This window comes from Ictidomys tridecemlineatus, chromosome 10 (assembly GCF_052094955.1).
Source record: "Ictidomys tridecemlineatus isolate mIctTri1 chromosome 10, mIctTri1.hap1, whole genome shotgun sequence".
Lineage (NCBI taxonomy): Eukaryota > Metazoa > Chordata > Mammalia > Rodentia > Sciuridae > Ictidomys > Ictidomys tridecemlineatus.
The window spans coordinates 54,851,138-54,873,363 of NC_135486.1; the positions used below are offsets into that span (position 1 = coordinate 54,851,138).

The 22,226-nt window shown below is 42.2% G+C and overlaps 1 protein-coding gene across 3 annotated transcripts in view; it reads left to right on the forward strand.

Annotated features, from left to right (window-relative positions):
* C10H1orf202 (chromosome 10 C1orf202 homolog) overlaps nt 1-21,425 on the forward strand; it is an 81,775-nt gene extending 60,350 nt beyond the window's left edge. For 2 of the 3 annotated variants that reach the window (XM_078022958.1, XM_078022960.1), the window contains 3 exons: nt 2,129-2,167; nt 3,840-3,893; nt 9,039-21,425. In XM_078022958.1, the coding sequence (XP_077879084.1) occupies nt 13,976-14,374 (399 nt within the window). In that variant the 5' untranslated portion in view covers nt 2,129-2,167; nt 3,840-3,893; nt 9,039-13,975 and the 3' untranslated portion in view covers nt 14,375-21,425. The remainder of the gene's footprint in view (nt 1-2,128; nt 2,168-3,839; nt 3,894-9,038) is intronic. The other variant, XM_078022959.1, reaches the window with a different exon arrangement.
* Nucleotides 21,426-22,226: the final 801 nt, after the last annotated feature.

A 22,226-nucleotide genomic window follows, 5' to 3' on the forward strand; every position in this document is an offset into this window, starting at 1 on the left:
GAAATTAGGAAGGACACCAAAAGCCAGAGAGATGTGGACCTTGGGGCCAGCGATAATGGAGGTTTCCCGAGGAGGTTCTCTGAGCAGAAAAGTACAGGCAGGAAACTACATCTGGAGGCCTTGGGACAGCTGTGCATGATGCCCTGGAGGGACAGGGAGGCTGCCACAGCCCATCACCCAAGCAGATGGATTAGGAGGAACCTCTGCAGATGACAAGCCCAGTTTGGGGAAAAAGAGAAGCATTGTCACACTCGACCTTCAGTTGACTGCAGGAATGAAGAAAAGGGACGTGTTCCAAGAATGACAGTCATTACTTAACAAATATCTGAGGCAAATCAGCTAATTAGAGAGAAAAGTTCTATTTTGGCTCACAGTTTTGGAAGTTTGTTTGAAGTTTTGGAGGGGACCTGATCAATTGCTTCTTTTGCCTGGGGCATGTGGCAGCTTGTCATGGCAGGAATAGGTGACAGAACAAAGCCATTCACCTCACACCTCACATCTGGGAAGTGGAAGAAGGGGAGGGAGACGGAGCATGGGTGCCTCTACCTCAGTCACAGTCACTGTGACGGAAGATCTCCCACTAGGCCCCATTTCTGAAAGGTTCCACTACCTCCCAATAGTGCCCTGTTGGGGACAAAGCTTCTCGTTACATGGGCATTTGGGAGACACTGCAGATCCAAACTATAGCAAGCAGGGAGATTAAAAGGCAAACCTGAGAGAAAAGGAGGCATTGTCAAACTTAATGTCCAGTAGGTCGCAGGAACGAAGAAAAGGGGCACGACCTTAGTGAGGTGGGCCCTGGGTGTGTTTAATTGTTTAATGTGCTTCTTCACTGAGGTATTCACCTTTTCCTCTGAGTTCCTCTCTTGCCCTCCTATTGTTATCTTCTGGGTTCATTCTTACCATGACCTCTACACACCACCAGCCGTATGGCCCCCTGAAGCTCTGCCTAGACAAGGGCTGAAGGGCTCCTGGTAACACTGAGAATAAATAAGTGACTTGAGCCCGTGTCATACTGGGAAGGAAATCCTCTCTGTGTTATGGAGAACCTACAGTTGTTTGCTCTAAAGAAAGGATTCACCTCCCTCCCTTCTTCCTTCCCTCTTTCTTCCTTTCTGGTTTGATCTTGAACTCCTGGGCTCAAGGGATCGCCCTGACTCAGCCTTCCACGGAGCTGAGACTACAGGTGTGTGCTGCTTGTGCTGGGATTTTAAAATTTTACTGTGCTGGGGATTGAAACCCGGGCCCATGCATGCTAGGCAAGCACTCCATCCACTACTGAGCCACGTCTCCAGCCTAAGAAAGGGATTTTTAAAATAATTAATTAATTTATTTGAGTTAGGTATATATGACAGCAGAATGCATTTTGATTCATTGTACACACCTGCAGCACAACTTTTCATTTCTCTGGTTGTACACGATGTAGCATTGCACCCTGAGTGCAGTCATCCACGTACCTAGGGTAAGAAAGGGATTTTTAACCAGGAAGCAGGGATGGATTTCAGGAGGTCCACAGACTTAGGAAATATACTAACTTCTAGCATTATCAGTCTCTGTGACTTTGTCACTGGTAGACATCACAGATGTTTCTGTCGCATTATTATTTTTAATACCCTGAATTATCCTTTGCACTCATTGCTCCTTTATAATACCCATAGTTATATTAGACCTGATGACAATCTTGTTATTTAATGTGTTAATTAAATACAAAAATTTAAAACATATGTTTTTTTCCCCCTTCTAATTCTATGTATTTTACTTTTAATTCATATAGAAGCATCCTTAAAAGAGGCATATAGGCAGATGTAGTGACATGTGCTTATAGCCCCAGCTACTCAGGAAGCTGAGGCAGGAGGTTCCCTTGAGCCCAGGAGTTCAATGCCAGCCTGGGCAACATAATAGTGGTGAGAAGGTCTGTAGACTTCACCAGACTACCAAAGAAGGTTAAGAAACCCACTAAGTTCTCATCAATTTGATCTAAACTGTGTTCCTTTGCATGGAGTTTCTGCAATACACTGTAAATATGACTCACTCATCAAAGAACTGTCAAAACATGGGACTCAATGGAGTATGGTTGCCTGGAGACTGAAACCCAATGAGATTATTACTTTTTTTTTTTTTTTTTAAGGAAAAGAAAGCATCTGTGCAATGCCGATACAAGGCTAAGGTAGGCTTCTTGCTGTCACATACCTCAAAAGACCACCCTTCGGAATCTCCAGCCTAGAGAGTAGTCAGAAGGCACTCTTCTTGCCCCACATCAGGGGGATCAGCACACTTTGGAAGAGTTGTAACAACCCTCCTTGGCTTAAAGTATTTATTTATTTCCTATTTAAAGGGCATGTGCTTGGTGCAAAAAATTTCATGATGAGCCTTAGTTTCCTCATGAATTCGTACAATCTACAGCTAACAAAGTACTTTCATACTTGTAATTTAATCCTCACACCTCTGAAGTTGATAAAATAACCCCTGTTTTACAAATGAAGAAGCTGAGGCTCAGAAAAGGGAAGAAACGTGTTCATGGCTCATGGCAGAACCTGGCCTTGAAAGTGAACCCCATGTGCTGCTTCTGTGGGTTTGGGGACTTGTGTCATGCCTTGGTGTGGGGACAACCCCTCTGACCTGCTGCTGGGACCAGTTTCTCTGGTGCCCATGTTATTGCCTTACCCCGAGGTAGTGGTTGGGTACAGGTGTGGTTTGTGGCTTTGTCAGGGCCCCAACTTTCTTAGTTAAGCCACATCAGAGTAGCCCAGAGGTCACATGTGATGGAGACAACCACCTGGGAATTTGGAGAAACTCAGGAAGAACTCTGCAGAATGAATCCTCAATATGTAGTGTGAAGTTACTAATTCTGTTTGCACTTTAGGATCTGGGGAGGTAGCACGGCCTCCAGAGAGGTATGTCATAGTGGAAGAGATACATTTCTCTGAGCCTACTTCAGTCTGGGGAAAATATTTCATTTGACTCTCTGCTATAGTTTAGATCTTAAATGTCCCCAAAGGCTCATATGTTAAAAGCTTGACCCCTAGGGTGACGCTATTGAGAAGAAGAGGAACCCTTAGGAAGTTCAGCCTTGTAGAGGATCTTTAGATGATTGAGGGAATGCCCTTGAAGGGAATTGGGGAATCTCAGTCTCTTCTCTCCTTACTTTCTGGCCACGAGGAGAGTGGTTTTGCTCTGCTACCCGCTTTGCTATGATATGCTTACTATCTTGCCACAAAGCTACAGGGCCATTTGATCATGGGCTGGAACTCCAAAATTGTGAGCCAACAAAAACCTTTCCTCTTTATATGTTGATTATGTTATCTCAGTTATTTTGTTGTAGTGACAGGACACTGACTAATAATATCACCCAATTCATTTTGCCTCTCAATTAACCTTCTAATTGCTATTTTAATTTCCCTGAAACAGTGGTTGACTTCTATAGACTGATTATCTGTGTTGATGTGGCTGAAATAGAAGAGGATTAATTCAGATGTCCGAAGCTGAATTAATTCAGCTTGGGACATCTGAATTTATGGAAATTCTCAAGTGACTTGCCCAGTAGTAAGACAAATTCAATCACATTACATAGAGATACTAAGACAAATGTAGTACTTAAAGAAATCTAAGTTGCCGACTTGAACCTTGTTACAAACATGATTCTGTGGTGTTTTTAAAGTTTGGATGTTCAGGAAAACTAAATTCTATTTTTTTTTGGTTGTCTCAACAAGATCAGACCTATAAAAAGACTAAGTGTTAATGATTTAATTGCAGACCTTGAGGAATGTTCCAGTTACAAAGAGTGCTACGTATTCTACTATGAAGTAAAAAATTTAAAAATCATTTTTGTTGCCTTCCAGAAAAAAGAAAGTGCAATCCTAGAAACTGTACCAACCCTGTCACTGAAATACCAGGTGAGCAGTTCACACTTAATAGATTCTATCACGGAGGTTTTCTCTGTTCTTGCAAATGCTTTTGCAGGATTGGAAAGCTAAAAATAGAGATGAAAATAACATCCATCACTTAAAATATACAAAATTGTGAAGGTCTGCTGGGCACAGTGATTTCAAGGGCTGGAGATTTTCTGCTGAATGCAAGCTATTTTAATGATCCTCTAGATCTTTCAGGTTACAGTGCTGCTTAGCACATGACACTGTCAAGCATTTTAACTCATATCTTATCTTAGTGGTTGAGACCAAATACCGTAGTCCATCAGTATCCTCAGGGGATTGGTTCCAGGACCCCTACATGAATGCTCAAAACCCTTATGTAAAATGGCACAGTATTTGCATATAGCTTCTGTCAGTTATTTGTTTATTTCTATCAGTTATTTATATCCTTCCATATACTCTAAGTTATTTCTAGATTACTTATGATGCTTTATACAATGTACATGTGAATAGTTGTTACACTGGATTATTTAGGGAGGAATGCCAAGAAAAGAAGTCTGTACGTGTTCAGTTCAGATGTAATCAGGAAAAAATTTAAATCCACAGGAGATGGAATCCATGGATCTAAGCCATGGATATAGAGGGCCAGTTGTATATGTGGCATTCCAAGGGAGGAAGAAAAATCTCAGTCACAGAGTATAAGCTGCTTTTGATTTGACAAAGCTAAATTCCAGTTAAATTTCTAGTATATCATTATATGACCTTGAAAATTGTTTTACACACACACACACACACACACACACACACACACACACACACCCCTCCGTCTGTTCTACCCAACATGATGAATATTTTTTGCTTGAAAAGGTTTTGAGTACATTTAAGGGATGAAATTCTCTGTTATTCTATTCTAGTTACCCCCACATGTGTGAAGGTTGGCTATAATGGGGGGTCTATTGGTGAGTGCGAAAGTGTCCTCACCTTTGAATCGACATGACCCCCAGCTTCTGCATCTCCACTTGTCTATATCCTAATTCCTGGTTTCTGAGACAGAAAATTTCTCTGTTGTAGTTTGGGTTCTGTCCTCTAGTCTGGGAGAAGCAGGTTATTTAGATGAAGGCTGAGGACATGGAACAAATCTTTGAGGAGGGAGAATGGGTTGCATAAGAACCAAACTGACTCCCTCCTGCTGGGGGACTGTTGGTCTACGGAGGCCTGCAGTAATTTCAAGTCACTCACCTCCTCAGCTGAGAGAACAGGGCTTTTAGAGGCAAAAGAAGTGGTAAGAAGGTGTCCTCCAGAGTCTCTTGCCTCTCTACACCTCCACAGGTGGGAGACTCCTGAAAATCCAGCTGGCCCTAGCATTTTAGGGGCCACCATCTAAAACACAGAGACAGAAGCCTTTGTTTCTTTACAGAAACAATACGAAGTATCCACCCAAATATTTTCTTTTGAAGTTGTGTTGACTGTTGCTTATTCAATATGGAATTTGTTGACTGAAACAAATGTTTCAGGTTCTCTCAAATAAAACATTTGCCAAAATAAATGCATCCTTTGGCCAAATTTCTTTCAACAAAGCAGTTGGAATGGAGTCTCTTATCTTATTGGGATCACCTAGACATTCTGTGCAGACAGCTCAGGGGTTGCTGACAGACCCATGCAGCAAATGGCCCACTTGACTTTGGCAGCAAAGGCTTTGACCTAACTGTCCCAAAAGGCACCAATGGCCACAGGGGGGGGGGGCAGCTGGGCTGTCATGTGACTGGGCATCATTTTCCAGTTTGCTGCTTTGGAATCATGGCTATGACTGGGAGATTTGCTGCTGTCCTTGGAAGAGAGCAAATTTGTTTATTCCCATTTCGGTTGTTATGTCACTCCCCCCAATCCCCCCACAAGAGGTGGAAAATGAGACACCAAGAGAAAGTAATGTGACTTTATAATAATAATTTTTATTTTGTCATTTGCTGGGTTTCTGGAAGTAGGCTGGCTCAGCCCTCATGACCTGTGGCCCTCCTGTGGTAAAATGTGGAGGATACTATTCCTCTTCTGAAATTTTGCCTCTTGGAATTTTTTCTGGGCTGCAGATTCTGCCAAATTAGGTGGCAAATTGACTTAGGTTAATAGCCTAGGCAAATGTCTTTCTCCTGAAATGGCTCAAAGTTAAGGTAGGTAGTTTCAACCTTATGTCAAATCACTGGGATAAATGTGTCTATTTCCCCTTCACTCTGCACTAGGTGGACATAAGGATAAACTCTTTTTGCTCTCCAAACTCTCTTGTTTTTGGAAAGCCTCCAAATATGCTTAACATCACCTCAGCTTCAACCATCATTAGCATACTGTCAGGCTTGGTTCCTCTATCCATCCCTTTTCCTTTTTGCCCTGAATAGTTATAATTCTAGATATTGTGATGTTTCATGTTTAAATTCTTCAGTATGCTTCTAAAAAAAACCCCTTTCTTGGGGAAAGTTATAATGACATTATTCCCAAATTAACAATAATACTAGCCATGCTACTAGCATCCCAGCCTGTAGATGACCTCTCATGGAACTTCTCAGCTGCCATAATTCCGAAGAAACACAAGAAAGATGGTTTCCTGACCCCCCCACGTGCTCTGCCATGTGAAGTTACAATGAGAAGGCAACCATCTGGGAACCAGGAGGAGGGTCCTCACCAAGGATTCAAGCATGTTGGCACATTGATCCCAGGTTTCCCCGCCATAAGAACCATCTGGAACATGAGGACTAGAGGGCTGGAGCCCTAGGTTCACAAAGCTACTCGGGAGAGGCAGAGACATTGGAATTTCGATCACTAGCCAACAACTACTGCTTTGCTGCATCTCTGAAAAATACATCTCAGTGTTGACCACTCCAAACCAACAAACAAGAATAGTTCCTTGGTGCAATCTATACCAACTCCCTGTTCAAAAATTTCCCCTTTACAGTCCATTTATTTAAATTGGTGATCCCAACAAGACCTATTCATTATATGGGTTGTATAACCTTGAAGTCTTGAATAGGAGAACAGAGGCCATAGGGCAGAGGAGTGTGGCTACCTCTTTCTCAATGAGTTTTTCCTTTTAAAAGAAATTCTCGGGCTGGAGTTGTGGCTCAAAGGTAGTGTGTGCCTAGCATGCGCGAGGCCCTGGGTTCTATCCTCAGCACCAGATAAAAATAAGTAAATAAACAAAGGTATTATGTACAACTAAAAAATGAATATTAAAAAAGAAAGAAATTCTCTGTAGATTCTCTCTGCCATTACTTTATCTGGATACAAGTTACCTACAGTTCCCATTTAAATATTTGTGTCCATAGCTATAGAAAAGTCCTCCCTTTTTATGTCTTCCTTACTATAAATGAAGTAGCTGGCATCATTTAAAGAACATTATGGACATCAAAAGAAAAATAAAAAATAATAAGCTACAGAAAAGAACCCAGAGTGTATAACATCATGTTCACAAACCATTTATTAACCCTACAATAGCTAATATGATTAGTAAGCTAACAGAGGAGTATTCTTTGCACATCCTTGTTTAAGAGCTATTTTCTATTTCCTGGAACCTGATACAGCTAGCTACCTATCTCCATGTGGCCAGAGCCTTCCTTTTCCCAACACAAGACAACATCTAACTGTGCCTCTTGCCCTTCCCTAAGAACAATACAAGAACTTTCCTCATAAAAATCCCATATTTTTGCCTGATTCAAATCATCCTGACATCCCTCTTCCCCTCCCTGGGAATTTCTGGCTGTTCATCTGGGAGGACAAGTCAAACCCTCAACTGATTCATAAGGGAGGACTTATCTTGGCCTAGTCTGTCATCTTTGCTTAGTTGTAAAACGTTCAGTGGCAATTCATAGCTTAGTGTCCTCATCTATGAAATGGGCATCTGTTGCAGTTTATGCCATTGTTATAGTTTGGATTTCAAATGTCCCCCAAAGGCTCATGTATTTCAAATGTCCCCCAGTGCAGTGGTGTTCAGAGGTAGGGCTTTTGGGAAGTGATTGAATGATGAGGGGGCTAACCTCATCTATAGGTTAGGTTTTTTTCTTTTTCCCTCCCTCCCTCCCTCCTTCCTTCCTTCCTTCCTTCCTTTCTTTCTTTGCTGGGGATGAAATCCAGAGCTCCCATTCATTTGTTAGGCAAGTGCTCTATCACTGAATTATGCCTCTAGCCCTCATTCATGGATTAGTCTATCAATGAGTTCATAACTGAATGGATTATTAGGAGATGGCGCCTAGTCAGAGGAGGTGGACCTGTCCTTGAAGGGTATATTGTTCCTCTCTCTCTCTCTCTCTCCTTCCCAGCTGCCATGAGGTGAACAGCTTTGCTCTTCCATATCCTTCTGTCATGATGTATGTACTGCCTCATCACAGACTCATAGCAATAGGACCAAAGATCATGAACTGAAACCTCTAAAACCATGAGCCCAAACAAACTATTCTTTAAGTTGCTCTTATCATTTTGTCACAGTGATGGAAGCTAACTCAGTCACAGACTTGCTGTAAGGCTGAAATGAGATTCTCCATTTAATGCTGTCAATGAATGGTAGCAACGCTGATGGTGGTGGTGGTGGTAATGCTGATGATACTGATGATGCCCACTCAAGAATTTCTCCCCACTTATCCACCTACCATCTGACCTTACAGAGAAATAATCCTGCAAAGGTCTACTGCTATAGTTTGTGTTCTAAATTTGTGTTCCCCCAAATTTCTTGTGTTGGAAACTTAATTCCCAAAATCATATATATATATATATATATATATATATATATATATATTTAGCTATAGATGGATACATATTTTTACTTCATTTATTTATTTTTATGTGGTGCCTCAGACATGCCAGACAAGTGCAATACCACTGAGCCACACTCTCTACCCCCTCCAAAGTCATATATTAATGGTATTTGGAAAGTTAAACCTTTGGGAGGTGATTGAGTCAATTAAACAGGTTAATCCATTCAAGGATTAATAGACTATCACAGGAGCCACGTTTTTATAAAAGTGAGCTTTCTCTGCTTCACTTATTCTGCTGATCCATGCAATGCCCTCTACCATGTTATGATGCAGTACAAGGCCTTCACCAGATGCTAATCTGATGCTGGCACCATGTTCTTGAACTTCTCAGCTTCCAGAATCCTGAAATTCTTCTATTCTTTCTTTCTTGTTGTAGATGGACCCAATACCTTTATTTTATTTATTTTTGTATGGAGCTGAAGATCAAACCCAGAGCCTCATACATGCCAGGCAAGTGCTCTACCATTGAGCCACAATCCCAGCACCAATTCTTCTATTCTTTAAATCAAAGTCTCAGGAATTTTGTAATTGCAACAGAAAACATATATATTACAACAATAAAACATAAAGAATTAAAAGAGAATTTCTCTTAGGTAGAAATATTTATTGCAAAGAAAACATGAAGCATGCTTGAGATGGGCAAACTTCTGGAGTCAGTTGTCTACGAGTGTCAAGATAATCAGTGAAATGGGAAAACTCCTTTGCCATGAAGAAGGGGAGGGAATATATATTTTCCTTCTTAAAAGAAGGAGTGTGACCAGGTTCAATGGCACACTCCTGTAATCCCAGCTACTTGAGAAATGAGGCAGAGGATCATCGTTCAACATTATCCTTGGCAACTTAATGAGATCTTGTCTCAAAATAAAAATAAAAAGTTCTCAGGGCTATAGTCACTGGTAGAGTGTTTGCCTAGTGGGCACATGGTTCTGGGTTCCACCCCCAGCACTGCAAAAAAAGGAAAAAAGAAAAAAAAAAAGAGAATGTCAGCTTCCTGATACTGCAACAAAATACTGTTGATAACCAGTTTATAAGGAGGAAAGGCTATTTTGGGTCACAGTGTCAGAGGTTCCAGTCCATGGTCATTTGTTCCCATTGCTTTGGACCTATAGTAGCACAGAACTTTTTACCAGGAGTATGTGATGGAAGAGACTGCTCACCTTATGGCAGCTAGGAAGTGAAGAGAAAAAAGGGGAAGGGGCTAGGGTTCCAATACCCCTTTCAAGGGCATATCCCCAGTGACCTGACTTCTTCCCACTAGGCTCCATCTCTTAAAGGATCCACCACCTCCAAAGCCCTTTACACATGGGCCTTTATGAGATGTTTATCCAAACCATAACAAGAAGAGAATAGGAGGCAGAGGAGAGTGCCAAAGTTGAAAGGAGCCAGGGAGAGTGAGAAAGTCTGGGGTTTGATCAGGGAAGTTCGCCAAGGCTTGAGAGAGAAAGAGAGAGAGGGGGTGGGGGAGGGAGGGAGAGGACACCTCTCAAGAACTGTGATTTTTAGCTTTCTTCTGGAAGTTGTTGGTATTTTTGTATTGTGAGGGCTCTCATCCATTCTTTTCCCTCCCTTCTAGCCTCCATTAAAGTCTACTAATTTCAAAATGTTTTGTGCTTTATATAGGAGGGATTTTGAGAATGTTAGAGTGGAGTGGGGCAAAGAGAGAAGTACATATAAAAAAAGGGATTAGGAGAACAGGATTTGCATAAATCTTTAGATTTCTTTCTTTGGAAATGTGTTGGATTTCCACAGGCCATACTAGCGTATTCCAGAGGAAGTCTCTGCTGACTGAAGGTTAAACTACTGACATTTCAGTAACCTTGAAATACTGATGAAAAGTATCTACCTATGCAGTAAAAGGGAGGGATCAGGTTCCCTCAAGATCACTACAATAACAAACATTTAAGAATATAGTTACCAATGCCCTTGGAAAGAGAATTCACTTTCCTAATATAGTAACTAATAAGCCTTTTCTAGGACACATTAATTTCCTCAACATTTTATCTGAGAATTTCTGAAGAAGACAGATTCTTATAACAAAGAGCAATTATAAAATGTTCCCCTTGCAAAGTCTGTATACTAGAATGAAGGCATTATCTGTAAAGAGCAGAGGCAAAAATCTGTTCTCTTTTGTTCCAGTTCCATGCCCCTCTTCTGGCCCAGTTGTCTGAGTAATGGCAGGTATCACTGTAGGTGCTCTCCTCTCTCACCTCATGTCTCTGCTTACAAATGTGTCCCTGTTCATATAGGAATGATGTCACTGACCCCATCTTGCTGGGACCCAGCACTGACTGAATCTCCTAATCCAATGGCATGATTGTTGCTGCTGTACCTGATAGAAGGGTCAGCAGGTGCCTGAGACAGGGGCAGGGATTGCCTGCAGAGGTGGGGAAGGCCGTCTCCTGAATCAGATCCCATTGGCACTGGGCTTTCTCCCACGGAGCTCACTGATCTTTCACCATTCAGACCACAAAAAGCCGGAAGCCATCTGTTTTCTTCTGTCACTTATCTCTGCATTCCAAGTTTCCTGGGAGAGTTTCCAGGAGTTTCAGATCACAGAGCTTGTCATTAGCTCCAGGCACTGCTGGGACTCATGAGACCCTAAATGGGCTGGGGACTGTTTGGGACAGGAGATTCGAGCAGGCAAAAATGGAGAGTGTTCCATAGCCACAGTGACCACCATCTGTCCAGCATTTGCCTTGTGCCAGGCACTGTTTTAAACCCGTGTGTGCCTGGTCTTTTTTGCTCCTCACTATAATACTGTAAGTGGGAATAGCAATCCCATTCTCTGATGAAACAACTGAAGTTTACAGAGGGTCCATGACTCACTCCATCACTGGTTAATTTAGAACAGGTAGGTATGATCCCGAAACTTATGCTCTTGATTATACTATCCTGCTTCTTTTTCTGGATTTGGGGGTGCCATGTTCAAATCTGCTTAAAATTCTGAGAAGGGAGAATGGGGTTCCCATCACCATTATTTTATAGGGCAAGTTCTTTTCAACTTTCAAGACTCTAGGTCTTTGGTGCTATTTTGGGTTCTTTGGTTGGGACAAGGTGGGCTGGGAAATCTGCTTCTGCTAAGAATTAGGGGATGTGGAGAGTTCTCCGACTTCTGGACAGCTTTTAGCCCAGGTGATCTTCCAAGGAACCTGGAGGAAAACTCCCCCAAGTGCTTTCACACATTGAAGCTCCCCATAATGTTGGTAGGATCACAAATAAAAATACTTGATGTCCAGTTAAATTTGAATTTCAGGTGAGTGTGTGTGTGTATATAAATAAAATATTGCATTACATATGTAATTTGCCTCCTAGTTTATTTTGTCTCATAACCCTCTCTCAGTCCTAGATCACTCCATTCTCAAGACACCAGAAGGCACTTCCTTGGCACAGTGTTCAGGTTTCTCTAAGCCAAAACTACTCCTTCTGTGGGTACTCTCTGCGTACCTCCTGTCAGGCTTGTACATCTGCTGATGCTTGCAGCCCACTGTGTCCCCAGTCTAACAGTGAAAGTCTGGGCAATCTCAGATAGAGCTGGAGATCTGGCTTTGAGATTTGCCATTGTGGTGGTGTTGGGAGGTAGGGCCTTAAGAGGTGATTAGGTCATCAAGAGGGATTAATTCCTTTCTCCTGTGTCTAACACGAGGTTTCCTCTTGCATTATCTGTCATTTGCAAGTGCCACTTGCCCTTCTGATTTCTTCCATCACCAGAAGCTGAGTAGATGCTTATGTGATGCTCTTGGACTTCCTGGTCCTCAGAACCTTAAGCAAAAATGAACCTCTATCCTTATCAATTTCTCATTCTATTTGAGCAACAGAAAATTGACCAAGATAAATGCCTATGCAATATTTGAGATCTAGCTATACTAAAACAGTATGTATTGTTTGACATTCAGATTCAACTGTGCATCTTGTATTTTATCTGGAAATCTTGGACACAGGGTCCTCTAGGACTAGTCTGAGCAGCTGTGGACATGCTGACAGGTGTCTGAGAACTCAGGGGCATATTTTGGGACGACATTCTGAACCTCATCATTAACTGACAAGTTATACTCTCTCAGGTGAATAATTTACTCTCTTTAGGCTTCAGTTTTCCCAATTGGCCAATTGGGACTATTACTTTACTTCAGAACCACTTCACTTGTGTTGTGAGGATTGCATAATAATATATTACTATGTGCTAATAATATGCTATTACTTTGCACATATTATCTCATTTAATCATCACAACAACCCTCTGAAGTAGAGTATTTCAGTTTTATAGCTGAATAAACTGAGGCACTGACAGTTTAAGTAACTTGTCTAACATTAAATCTAGTAACTGTTGGAGCCAGAATTCAAGCTCAGGAAGACTTGTGCCAGGGCCTGCTCACTTGTCAGTGGGCTACAAAATTAGGGAGAAACATTAGGCAAAATGGTAAGTAGAATATTTAACACATAATAAGCATGACACATAGTAGCTATCATTATTTTAACTTTGAACCTGAGAAAATTGTCAAGTGCAAAGATGGTACATTGGCTGGGTGTACCTCAATTGGTAGAACTGGTGATTAGCATGCAGGAGGCCCTGTGTTGAAAAAAAAAAGTATATAAAGAAGAAAAAAGGTGTTTTTATTCTTCTTTGTGTGAGTGTTTTTCAAAATTTCCACAAAATCTTACACTTGTAATCAGGAAAAAATAATTTGAAAAATCACAATCCTACAAGGAAGAGATCTTAGGTGGGTGAGGCCAGATGAAGAAAATCAGGTTTGGGGATTTAGCCTGAAATTCGACTTCCTTGTTAGCGAACAAACGAAGTACAGAGTATCTGAATATATATATAAATCTCTGGGGCAGTGCAAGCCTGGGCCTGAAGTTCAAGTCTTGATGAAGATGCTATTTATTTCGCCACCTCTGCAGTCGATGCTTAGTACATTAGCAAAGGGGAGGTTAGCCCCTAGGAAGTCCAAGACCCTTCTGCCTACCTAGGCCAAGTCTGAAAGTCACTTGACAGTGTACACGGCCCACTTACGTGTGGCCTGGGGCATTATTTGGGTATCTGGATTCTGGCGACTCCTTCGGTGGCTGAGGGTGGGTCCCAGGCCTGGGCCGGGGTTGGCCTTTGCTGGGCATTGTGGGGTCACCGTTCCAGTCTCCTTGGTAACCTAAACCTGAGGGAGCGGCCACGGGGCACAACCCGTCGGGAGGCCTTGGAAGAGGACGCAAAGGGCCCTTTCGTGCCCCGAGGCCGCCGCAGAGTTGCCCAGCTCGTCAGCTCCCGAGACTTGGGCCCTGGCCGCCCGTCCAGCGCGTTCCGCGGAGAGGTCGAGGCCCAGCATGGCGGACGAGGGTCCCAGCGGCCCTCTGCGCGGCGGCCTGCAACACGAGCTGCTGCAGAAGATAGTGCGCCCCAAGCGGAGCGGCCCGCAGCGCGGGGAGGCCGAGGCGACGGGGCGGCGTGCATCCTCCAGCGACGGCGGCGCCTGCTCCGGATGCTGGTGCTGGCGGCGGCTCTTCCGGATCTCAGCGGCGCGCGGCCCGCGCAGGAAGAAGAGCAAGTACGCGCGGCCGGGCAAGGCGACCTCAGAGCGCGGCCTGTGGGGCCACCCGAGCCTGCAGAGGCTGCTCCAGAGGCTGGCGTCGTGGAGGCGGCGCTACCTGCGGCGCAGGGAGCGGCCCGAGAGGCTGGAGGAGATCCCGCTGCTGGTGCTGGATCGCGCGCAGAACCGTGACTAGGCCACGGCCGGGCCGCAGACCTAAGGGTTGGTTTTGTTTTGTAAAACAAAAGCAAGAAATGAAAATAAACCCCACACGGTATGAACGAAAGAACGTGGATCCTTGGGGACCGTGCACGAGGAACACAGGGTGTCGCGTTGTCTGGATGAGGTGAACTGGCCTCCGCCCCATTCCGCCCTTCTTCCCCTCTGAGCGCCTCCATGCAGTGGAGGCCCCGGAGGCAGTGGGCGCTACCAGGACCCTCCTGTGGCGTGTTGTAGGTCAGTTATTGCCAGAAGGGACAGAGCTCAGTGAATAGGCCCAGATTTTTTTCTAAACACTCCAGGGAAGAGGGTGGGAGCAGTAGTTTTCAGTCCCTGCAGTGCCCTCTGGTCTTTTTTTCTTTTTAATGCAGAACTAGGAGCTCCTCAACCCTTATCTCTGTGAGCTAATTCTTTTATCTTTGTTTACAGGCATATAGGAAGCCGTAAACCACTAAAAGAACATCAGAACCGAGGCTTTGGGTGGAATGGCGGTGTATATGGGAGTGGGGTGGGGGTGGGCTAAAAATAGAGATAAAAGCAAAAGGAGAGGACTCCAGGAGACATGGGTGCGTCTTTTAACGTCTTCCTTTTCCTCATCAATAAAAACCTGCTAATGATACTCCGGCTCTCCAAACACCTGTCAGGATGAAAGTAAAATCTTAGAAGTGAAAGTGTGCTAAGTACCCTGAAAGGGCTGTATGCCTTAGAAGTATTTATTAAGCTGTTAAATGATCGTTGCTGGGGCTGCTCCCAATCCACACCTACCTTCTTTCTTACTGCCCTACCTGACCTGGACTGCCCCTTGTGCTAGCAGGCTAATCAGGCTGATCAACGGGCTGAGAAATTTTCTACCTCATGTTGCTGCTACCAGTGTCCAGTGGCCTTGGAGTTCCTGAAGCCTTCCCAGCAGGGGTCGACCCCCTTGACCTAGGGAGTCAGTCTTTGGGGAATGGGAGGATCATGATGCTGGATCCTACACTGTGGAGGGGTGAGTGCAGTTGTAGGGATGTGTCAACGACAAAATTACAACATGTTTAGTTTAAAGAACTTAATTGGCTTTATTTTCTATACTGGAATCAGACAACACTTCATTCCATAAAACAGAGTAAGTGTTCCCATGAACTCAGCAAAGAAATTTGGTTTTATATATAGAAAAGAACTGAAGAAAGAAAGAGCAGAAAGAAGATTGGTCATTTCAAGGTTACTCTGGTTGTTAGAGAAGAGAGATAAAACTTTTAAAAAAATTGGTTAACATCAGGTTATTTTTTTAAATAAGAATTAAAGCAGGGGGAACTTCATTATCATGCTTGATTGAAATAGGCCTTTTTCGGAAATTTGGGCTATTATTCCTCCTGTTTTTTTCAAAAGGTCAAGTGATAGTTTTGGTTTGGTGGCACTGAATTTTAGAATAAGTGACTCTGTTTTTATTTTTGGACTGGCCTTTGGAGCCTAGTGCATGAGCTTAGTCTCAAATAATTTTTTTTGTTGTTGTTGTTGTTTAACAGGAGCTTTCTGGACAAGAAACCTAGAAAACTGAGAAATACAGAAAATAAAAAGAAAATAGAAGAGAGAGAGAAAAAAAAAGGCATAGGCTGGAAATCTGGGTCCATGAACCAAAGCCCTAAAGGGAAGAATTCTTTGTAATTCTGTGACTTGGGGTTGAGTAGTGTCTTTTGCATTTCTGTTATTTTTTGCTATTGTCCAGGTAGCCTAAATTATTCTATAAGGCAGTGATAGGGAAAGACATTTTTATCAGAAAAGCCATTAAATCCCATTCTTATAAAGAAACCAATCCTATTATCTTACCTATAGCTGATTAGGCCAGGAATATTGTGATGCCTGAATTAAAAACTGTTCTGGGGGCTGAAGATGTAGCTCAGAGTTAGCATGCTTACCTCGAATGTAGGAGGTCCTGGGTTCAATCCCCAGTACCAAAAAAACAAACAAGAAAGAAAACAAACAAAAATATTCTATAGGCAATAGCTTGATTAATTGAATCCTCTGTTAGAGATGTTGAATCTAAGAGGCCCAAAAAGAAGAGACCACTAGAAAAATACCAAATTCTAAATCCTCAAGTAACAGAAAGGAAGTGTTATTGAATAATATGTAATAAATTCCAACTATTTAATATTTTCTGGATTTATTTCTTTCTGAAAGGAAAAAGCCAAACTAAATCACAGCTAATTCTCTGACACTTGATTTGAATACACCTGTGCCTTTTAATTTTGACTATTTCAGGGACTTCATAGTACTTCCTCTTCCCTGAGTAAAGAAATTGGCCAAGACCGAGTCTCAGTCTGTGTGGATTCATCTAACACACACACACCCCATAGCATAATGCTTAACTTATTGAGAGGACCTATTATCCTATTATGGTAACTTTTTTGTTGTTGTTCTAGGGATTGAACCCAGGGATGCTACCACTGTGCTATGTCTCCAGCCCTTTTTGTTTTGAGACAGGGTCTTGATAAGTTGTCCAAGTGAGTCTCGAACTTTCTATCTTCCTGTGTCAGCCTAGTCACTGGGATTTCAGGTGTGCAGAACCATGCCTGGCCTACGATGGTAACTTGATGTATGTCCTCTGACTTCCTGGTTCCCTATTAGCTATCCACATAAAGCTTTACATTTTTGGTACTGCTGCCAGCCTTCCATCAGTTCCTCCTATTGATTATAATGGATCCCTCTCAGAAATGGTGGCTTCTACTAGCTCTGGTTTGTTACACTGTTAATTGTCTCCCACTGAAGCCCCAGTTCAGCAGAAACATGGATTTTGGGTTTAGAGGCTGCATCAGGCTGTTGGGACTGAGTACCTGCTGCTGTTCCCTTTTCCTCTCCCTACTCCCTCAATTCTAGGAATTATCAGTATTTCCATCTTCCAGGGATAGTATCAGCATGCAACTTGTTCTTTCTCCTATACCCATCTTCTTTTTAGCAGAAAGTCAATTAAAAATATTTTTTCAATGCAGTGCCTCATTATTTAGCCATTTTTGGCTGAGTGTAGATATTCCAGAAACATACCTCATGGCCAGAGGAGGTAAGTCAGGTTGAATTTTTCAGAAACTTTTGTATCTAGACTTAGATTCCCACTAAGCTTCAAGCCACTTTAAAGGCAGAAGTGCTGGTTGTAAGGAAATCCTGTACTGGAAATAGAACCAGAAGACAGGCCCTGAGGCAGCTCTGGAATGGGCTCTTCCCACTGACTATTGAGTCTTCTGGTAACCCACGTTCAGGTCTGCCCTCTTCCTTTCTCATTGTGTGTAGCCAGTTGTCACGAGCCATGTGTGGGCTGTGTGTGGACTATGTTGTGCATAGCCAGTCACTCTGTATTCTCCTGGCTAGATCTGAAGTACTTGGTCTGAGGGCCTTAGATAATTATCACCATTCCTGCTGGTGAAGCCAGGTTACTTCATGGGTAGACAGCTAGCTTGGAATTTAGATGCCTTTAGATCAGGACCATATTTTTGGTCTGAGCCACTGGTTAAAAGATGCCTAGATGCTGGTTCCATTCTTAGTTTTTTGAGGAATCTCCGTAGTGCTTTCCAAAGTGGTTGTACCAATTTGCAGTCCCACCAGCATCCATAAGAATGGAGTCCTAATTAGAATAAGATATACTCCATGCTTGTATAATGATATCTGAATGAATTCTAGTATCATGTATCACTAAAAAGAACCAATAAAAATAAAGAAAAAAAGAATAAACATGGAATCCAAAATTTAAAAAATAAATAAAAGATGCATAAAATTGCTTCTTTGAAAAAGTTGGGGAGAGATTGATCAAAGGGTGCCAAGTGACAGTGAGATAGGAGTAAGAAATTTTGGTGTACACAGTGCAATAGTGTGACTACAGGCAATGATCATGTACTATGTATTTAAAAAAAAACTAGAGAAATGATTTTACCCTAAAGAAATGATACAAGCTTGAGGATATAGTTTTAAAATTTTTTGAGGATATATATTTAAAGATTAAACAATGCATTCATGTATGGAAACATCACATGATATACTTTTTTTTAAAAGAGAGAGAGAGAGAGAGAGAGAAAATTTTTTAATATTTATTTTTTAGTTCTCTGTGGACACAACATCTTTGTTTTGTATGTGGTGCTGGAGATCGAACCCGGGCTGCACGCATGCCAGGCCAGTGCGCTCCCGCTTGAGCCACATCCCCAGCCCTGATATACCTTATAACAGGTACAATTTTTATATATCACTTAAAAATTAAAAAAAAATTAAAAGGCAGTGAGGGTGGGTTGGGGGCTGCATAGTTTTTGTTAGAATAGACTGTTGGGTCAGGCAGGGATCCTGATAGACATGTCCAGTTTGTATTAATAAAATTCATAGTTGTCATTGTGTTTAAGCCCTGAGGTGGGCACCTAGAGTGGAGGGAGGATAGCCTTATCAATTCTGCATCCTGTGCCTTTCTGTCCTGCTTTGTCACTTCTCACTTCCTATTTAACAGTATGTATATATATTGCTGGGTGGAGCCCAGGACTCAGGCATGCTAGGTAAGTGCTCTGCATCCCAAGTCCCAACAATAAATCTTTAACAGTGACAACATTACATCCATGTTCTTTTCTAACTCTCAGGTGAACATAATATTGTGAATTTAGCAGGAGAGAGAGAGTTACTGTATTTTAAAACAAGAACTACACTGCTGAGAGAGGTTGCAGGGATTTAGATGTATTTTTTATTTTAAGTCCAGTGCAATTTATAGATCAAGAATGCTGCAATGCTGGAAAGCCTTGTAACTAGAAAATGTTATGTCTGAGTTACCTGTGCATGGTAGGTGTGCCTATTGCATGAATCAAGAAATGACTGAATCCTGGGGAAAATGATAGGCCTTCTTCCCTGTGGAAAGTTCCCTTTCCTGAAGGGAGAATGTCATCAACATCAGAGCTTTTTCTCAAGTAACAGAGCTGCCACTTGCCAATTGAGAAGGAAGCTCTCTCTATTACACTTAGAGCAGGAAAGACATTGTGTCAGGGTCTACAGTTTTGGAAGCACATTGACTCCAGAGACAAAGTGAGGCAAGTTGGTATGTGAAGAATTACTTCCCTTTTCAATATGGCTTAGATTTTTCATCTTAAAGGAAAAAAATGAAAGTGCTATCTGTGCTTTACTAAATAGATGCCATGAGCCTCTGTGTATACATAAAAGAGCCCTGACTTAGCAGGATTCTAGCTCCTACCTGACCATGGGACCCACATAGTCTGGTGTGGTGGTCTTGGGGGCCCAAAGAAGGGGTTGATGAGGGAGGCCTGTCCCACTTCACCCCCTTATTGTCTCCAGAGAGAAGGACATCAGCATTTTGGGTACCCTGAAATGAGGGTGGTGACTGCCAGCAGTTGGGGCAACTCATGTGGGAGTGGGAATAATAGGGGAAGCTCCATGATGCTGAGGGTTCTTCTTGGAGAAGAGAATTCAAGAGATAACCTTTGTGAGTTCGGGCACTGTCCTCTGAAGAGAAAGGAAGGGAGGTGATCCATCCTGTGTCACCACTGATGAGGGGGAGCCTTGGCTCTTCCCTTAGGTCAACCTGGTGGCTCTGCCATGTGCGCCTGGGTATGGACATGGGACCAGGTCCCAGCAGTGAGGCAGCCTTCTGCCACCAGGGAAGAGAGGCAAAATTTAAGATATCCTCCAAATTTGATTTTACAGGTATAAGTAGACTTGACTTTATATAACACTATACTCCTGGTAACTACTCTGTAACTTGGATCATTTTTAAAAAATATATTTTTATAGAAGGAAGACCAACAGAAGATGGGAATGAAGTTGAGGGGAGGAAACAGGGGAAGGAAAGGTACTGGGCAATGAATTACCAAATTATGTGTATGTAGGAAAATATCACAATGAATTCCACTGTTTTGTACAATTATAATGCATCAATAAATATTTTTAGTTGTGGTAAAATACATGTAACATAAAATTCACCATCTTAGTCAATTTTAAGCATGCAGGGCAATGGCATTGTGTTCCTTCACACTGTTTTGGCTTTGTTTTGTGAACCCAGGGCCTTGTGTGTGCTAGGCAAGCATTCTACCACTGAGCCACTCTCCCAGCCCTTGGCACTGTCCCCACCACCCACCTCCAGAACTCTTCGACTTCCCAAACTCAAGCTTCACACCTGTAAATAGCTCTACTCCCCCTTCAGCCCCTGCACCCAACATTCTACTTCCTGTCTTCTGTGAATTTGACTCCTATAGGTGACTTGTGAGTGAGATTGTACAATATTTGACTTTTTCTGATTGGCTTATTTAATTCAGCATAATGTGCCCAATGTTCATCCATCTTATAACATGTTAGAATTTCCTTTTCAAGGTTGATACTTTTCCATTTTAAATATATTGATGGACACATGGATTGCTTCCACCTTTTGGCTCTTGTGAACAATGTTGCTATAAATATGATGAGTGTACAAAGGTCTCCTTGATTGTGCTTTTCTTTCTTGCATTGGAAATTGAATCCAGATGCTTTACAACTGAGCCACATCCCCAGATATTTATTTGATTTTATTTAATATATTTTAAATTTTTGAGATAGGGTCTGGTTGCTGGGGGGGTCTCATTAAGTTGCTAAGTCAAACTGGTTGTATTGAACCACGATTCAAAGAAAAGAACATTGACTCTAATTTTAAATCAAATTAAAGCAAGTTTGTATTGTGTACACAAGAGCTGGCCACCAGCAACTGTCTCTCCCAAAACTGGGCTAGAGATCAGCTCAGCTCTCAGGGAAGAGAAGGTTTTTATAGCACAAAAAGTTACAGTGGGGGCGTCTTAGGAACTTACAGCTAACAGGGTTATGGCAAACATAATACAAGGGCAGATAGCAGACTAATGATCTGTGTGGCATGATGTTTCAAGGTAAGGAGTAAATTTAGATCCCAACATCAGAATTTATGAGGTGCCGCTGAGGTTTCAGAGAGGGTTGTTATCTGCTCAGAGGGAGCCAGGATTTATGAGGTGCCACTGAGGTTTTTAGAGAGGGTTGTTATCTGGTCAAGGAGAGCCAGGCATGGATAAGTTCAGAGCATGGGCAGGAATTCCAAACAAGTTTAGAAATCTCAGTAATTTATAGTAAAACAGAAATTAACTTTTCATGACTTTGTGACGAGATGGCTCCCAATCAGTTGACCTGGTTCTTTCTTTCCTTAAGGTAAATCCTTCTTGTCAATAGACTTTGACTGTTTTTTCCTATAAGATGGGCCAGAGCTTGTCATAAGGACATCCATTTATGAGGAGAAAGCACAAGTCTGAGGATGGGAAATCTCTCAAATTGCAGTAAAATAAGTAGAAATGAATCCTTTGGGGCCAGTGAGCATTGTGATCTGGAGGTGGCCAGGTGGATTCAGAACTTTGGACAAGAACTGTGCTCTGCAAGGTCACATGTGAAATGGAGTAATAGAATCCCTCACTAAGTTGTCAGGAGGATTGGAGTCCTGGTGTGTGGTAGACTTTCTACCCATGGTTGTGACAGGGACAGATCCACTCCTGATTCTCAATGGAACTATCACTAAGAGTTACTTTAAATATTTTCTCCTGTGGACCTTACTTCAAAGCCTTTAATCTGCCTGGCTGTTTTTATTTATTTGCTCTTTCATATTTAAAAATATTCTACTAAGGTTTATTTTCTCCATTTTACTATCAAGGGCTTTGATGATCAATGAATACAAAGTAAACTGTGAATGAATACAAAGTAACACTTAGTTACTGCAATTTGAATGAACAAAAATAACAAATAATTATACGAAATAATTATATGAAAAAAACAAACCTGAATTGTTTTTCTTTTTTTTTCTTTTTTTTTATTGGTTGTTCAAAACATTACAAAGC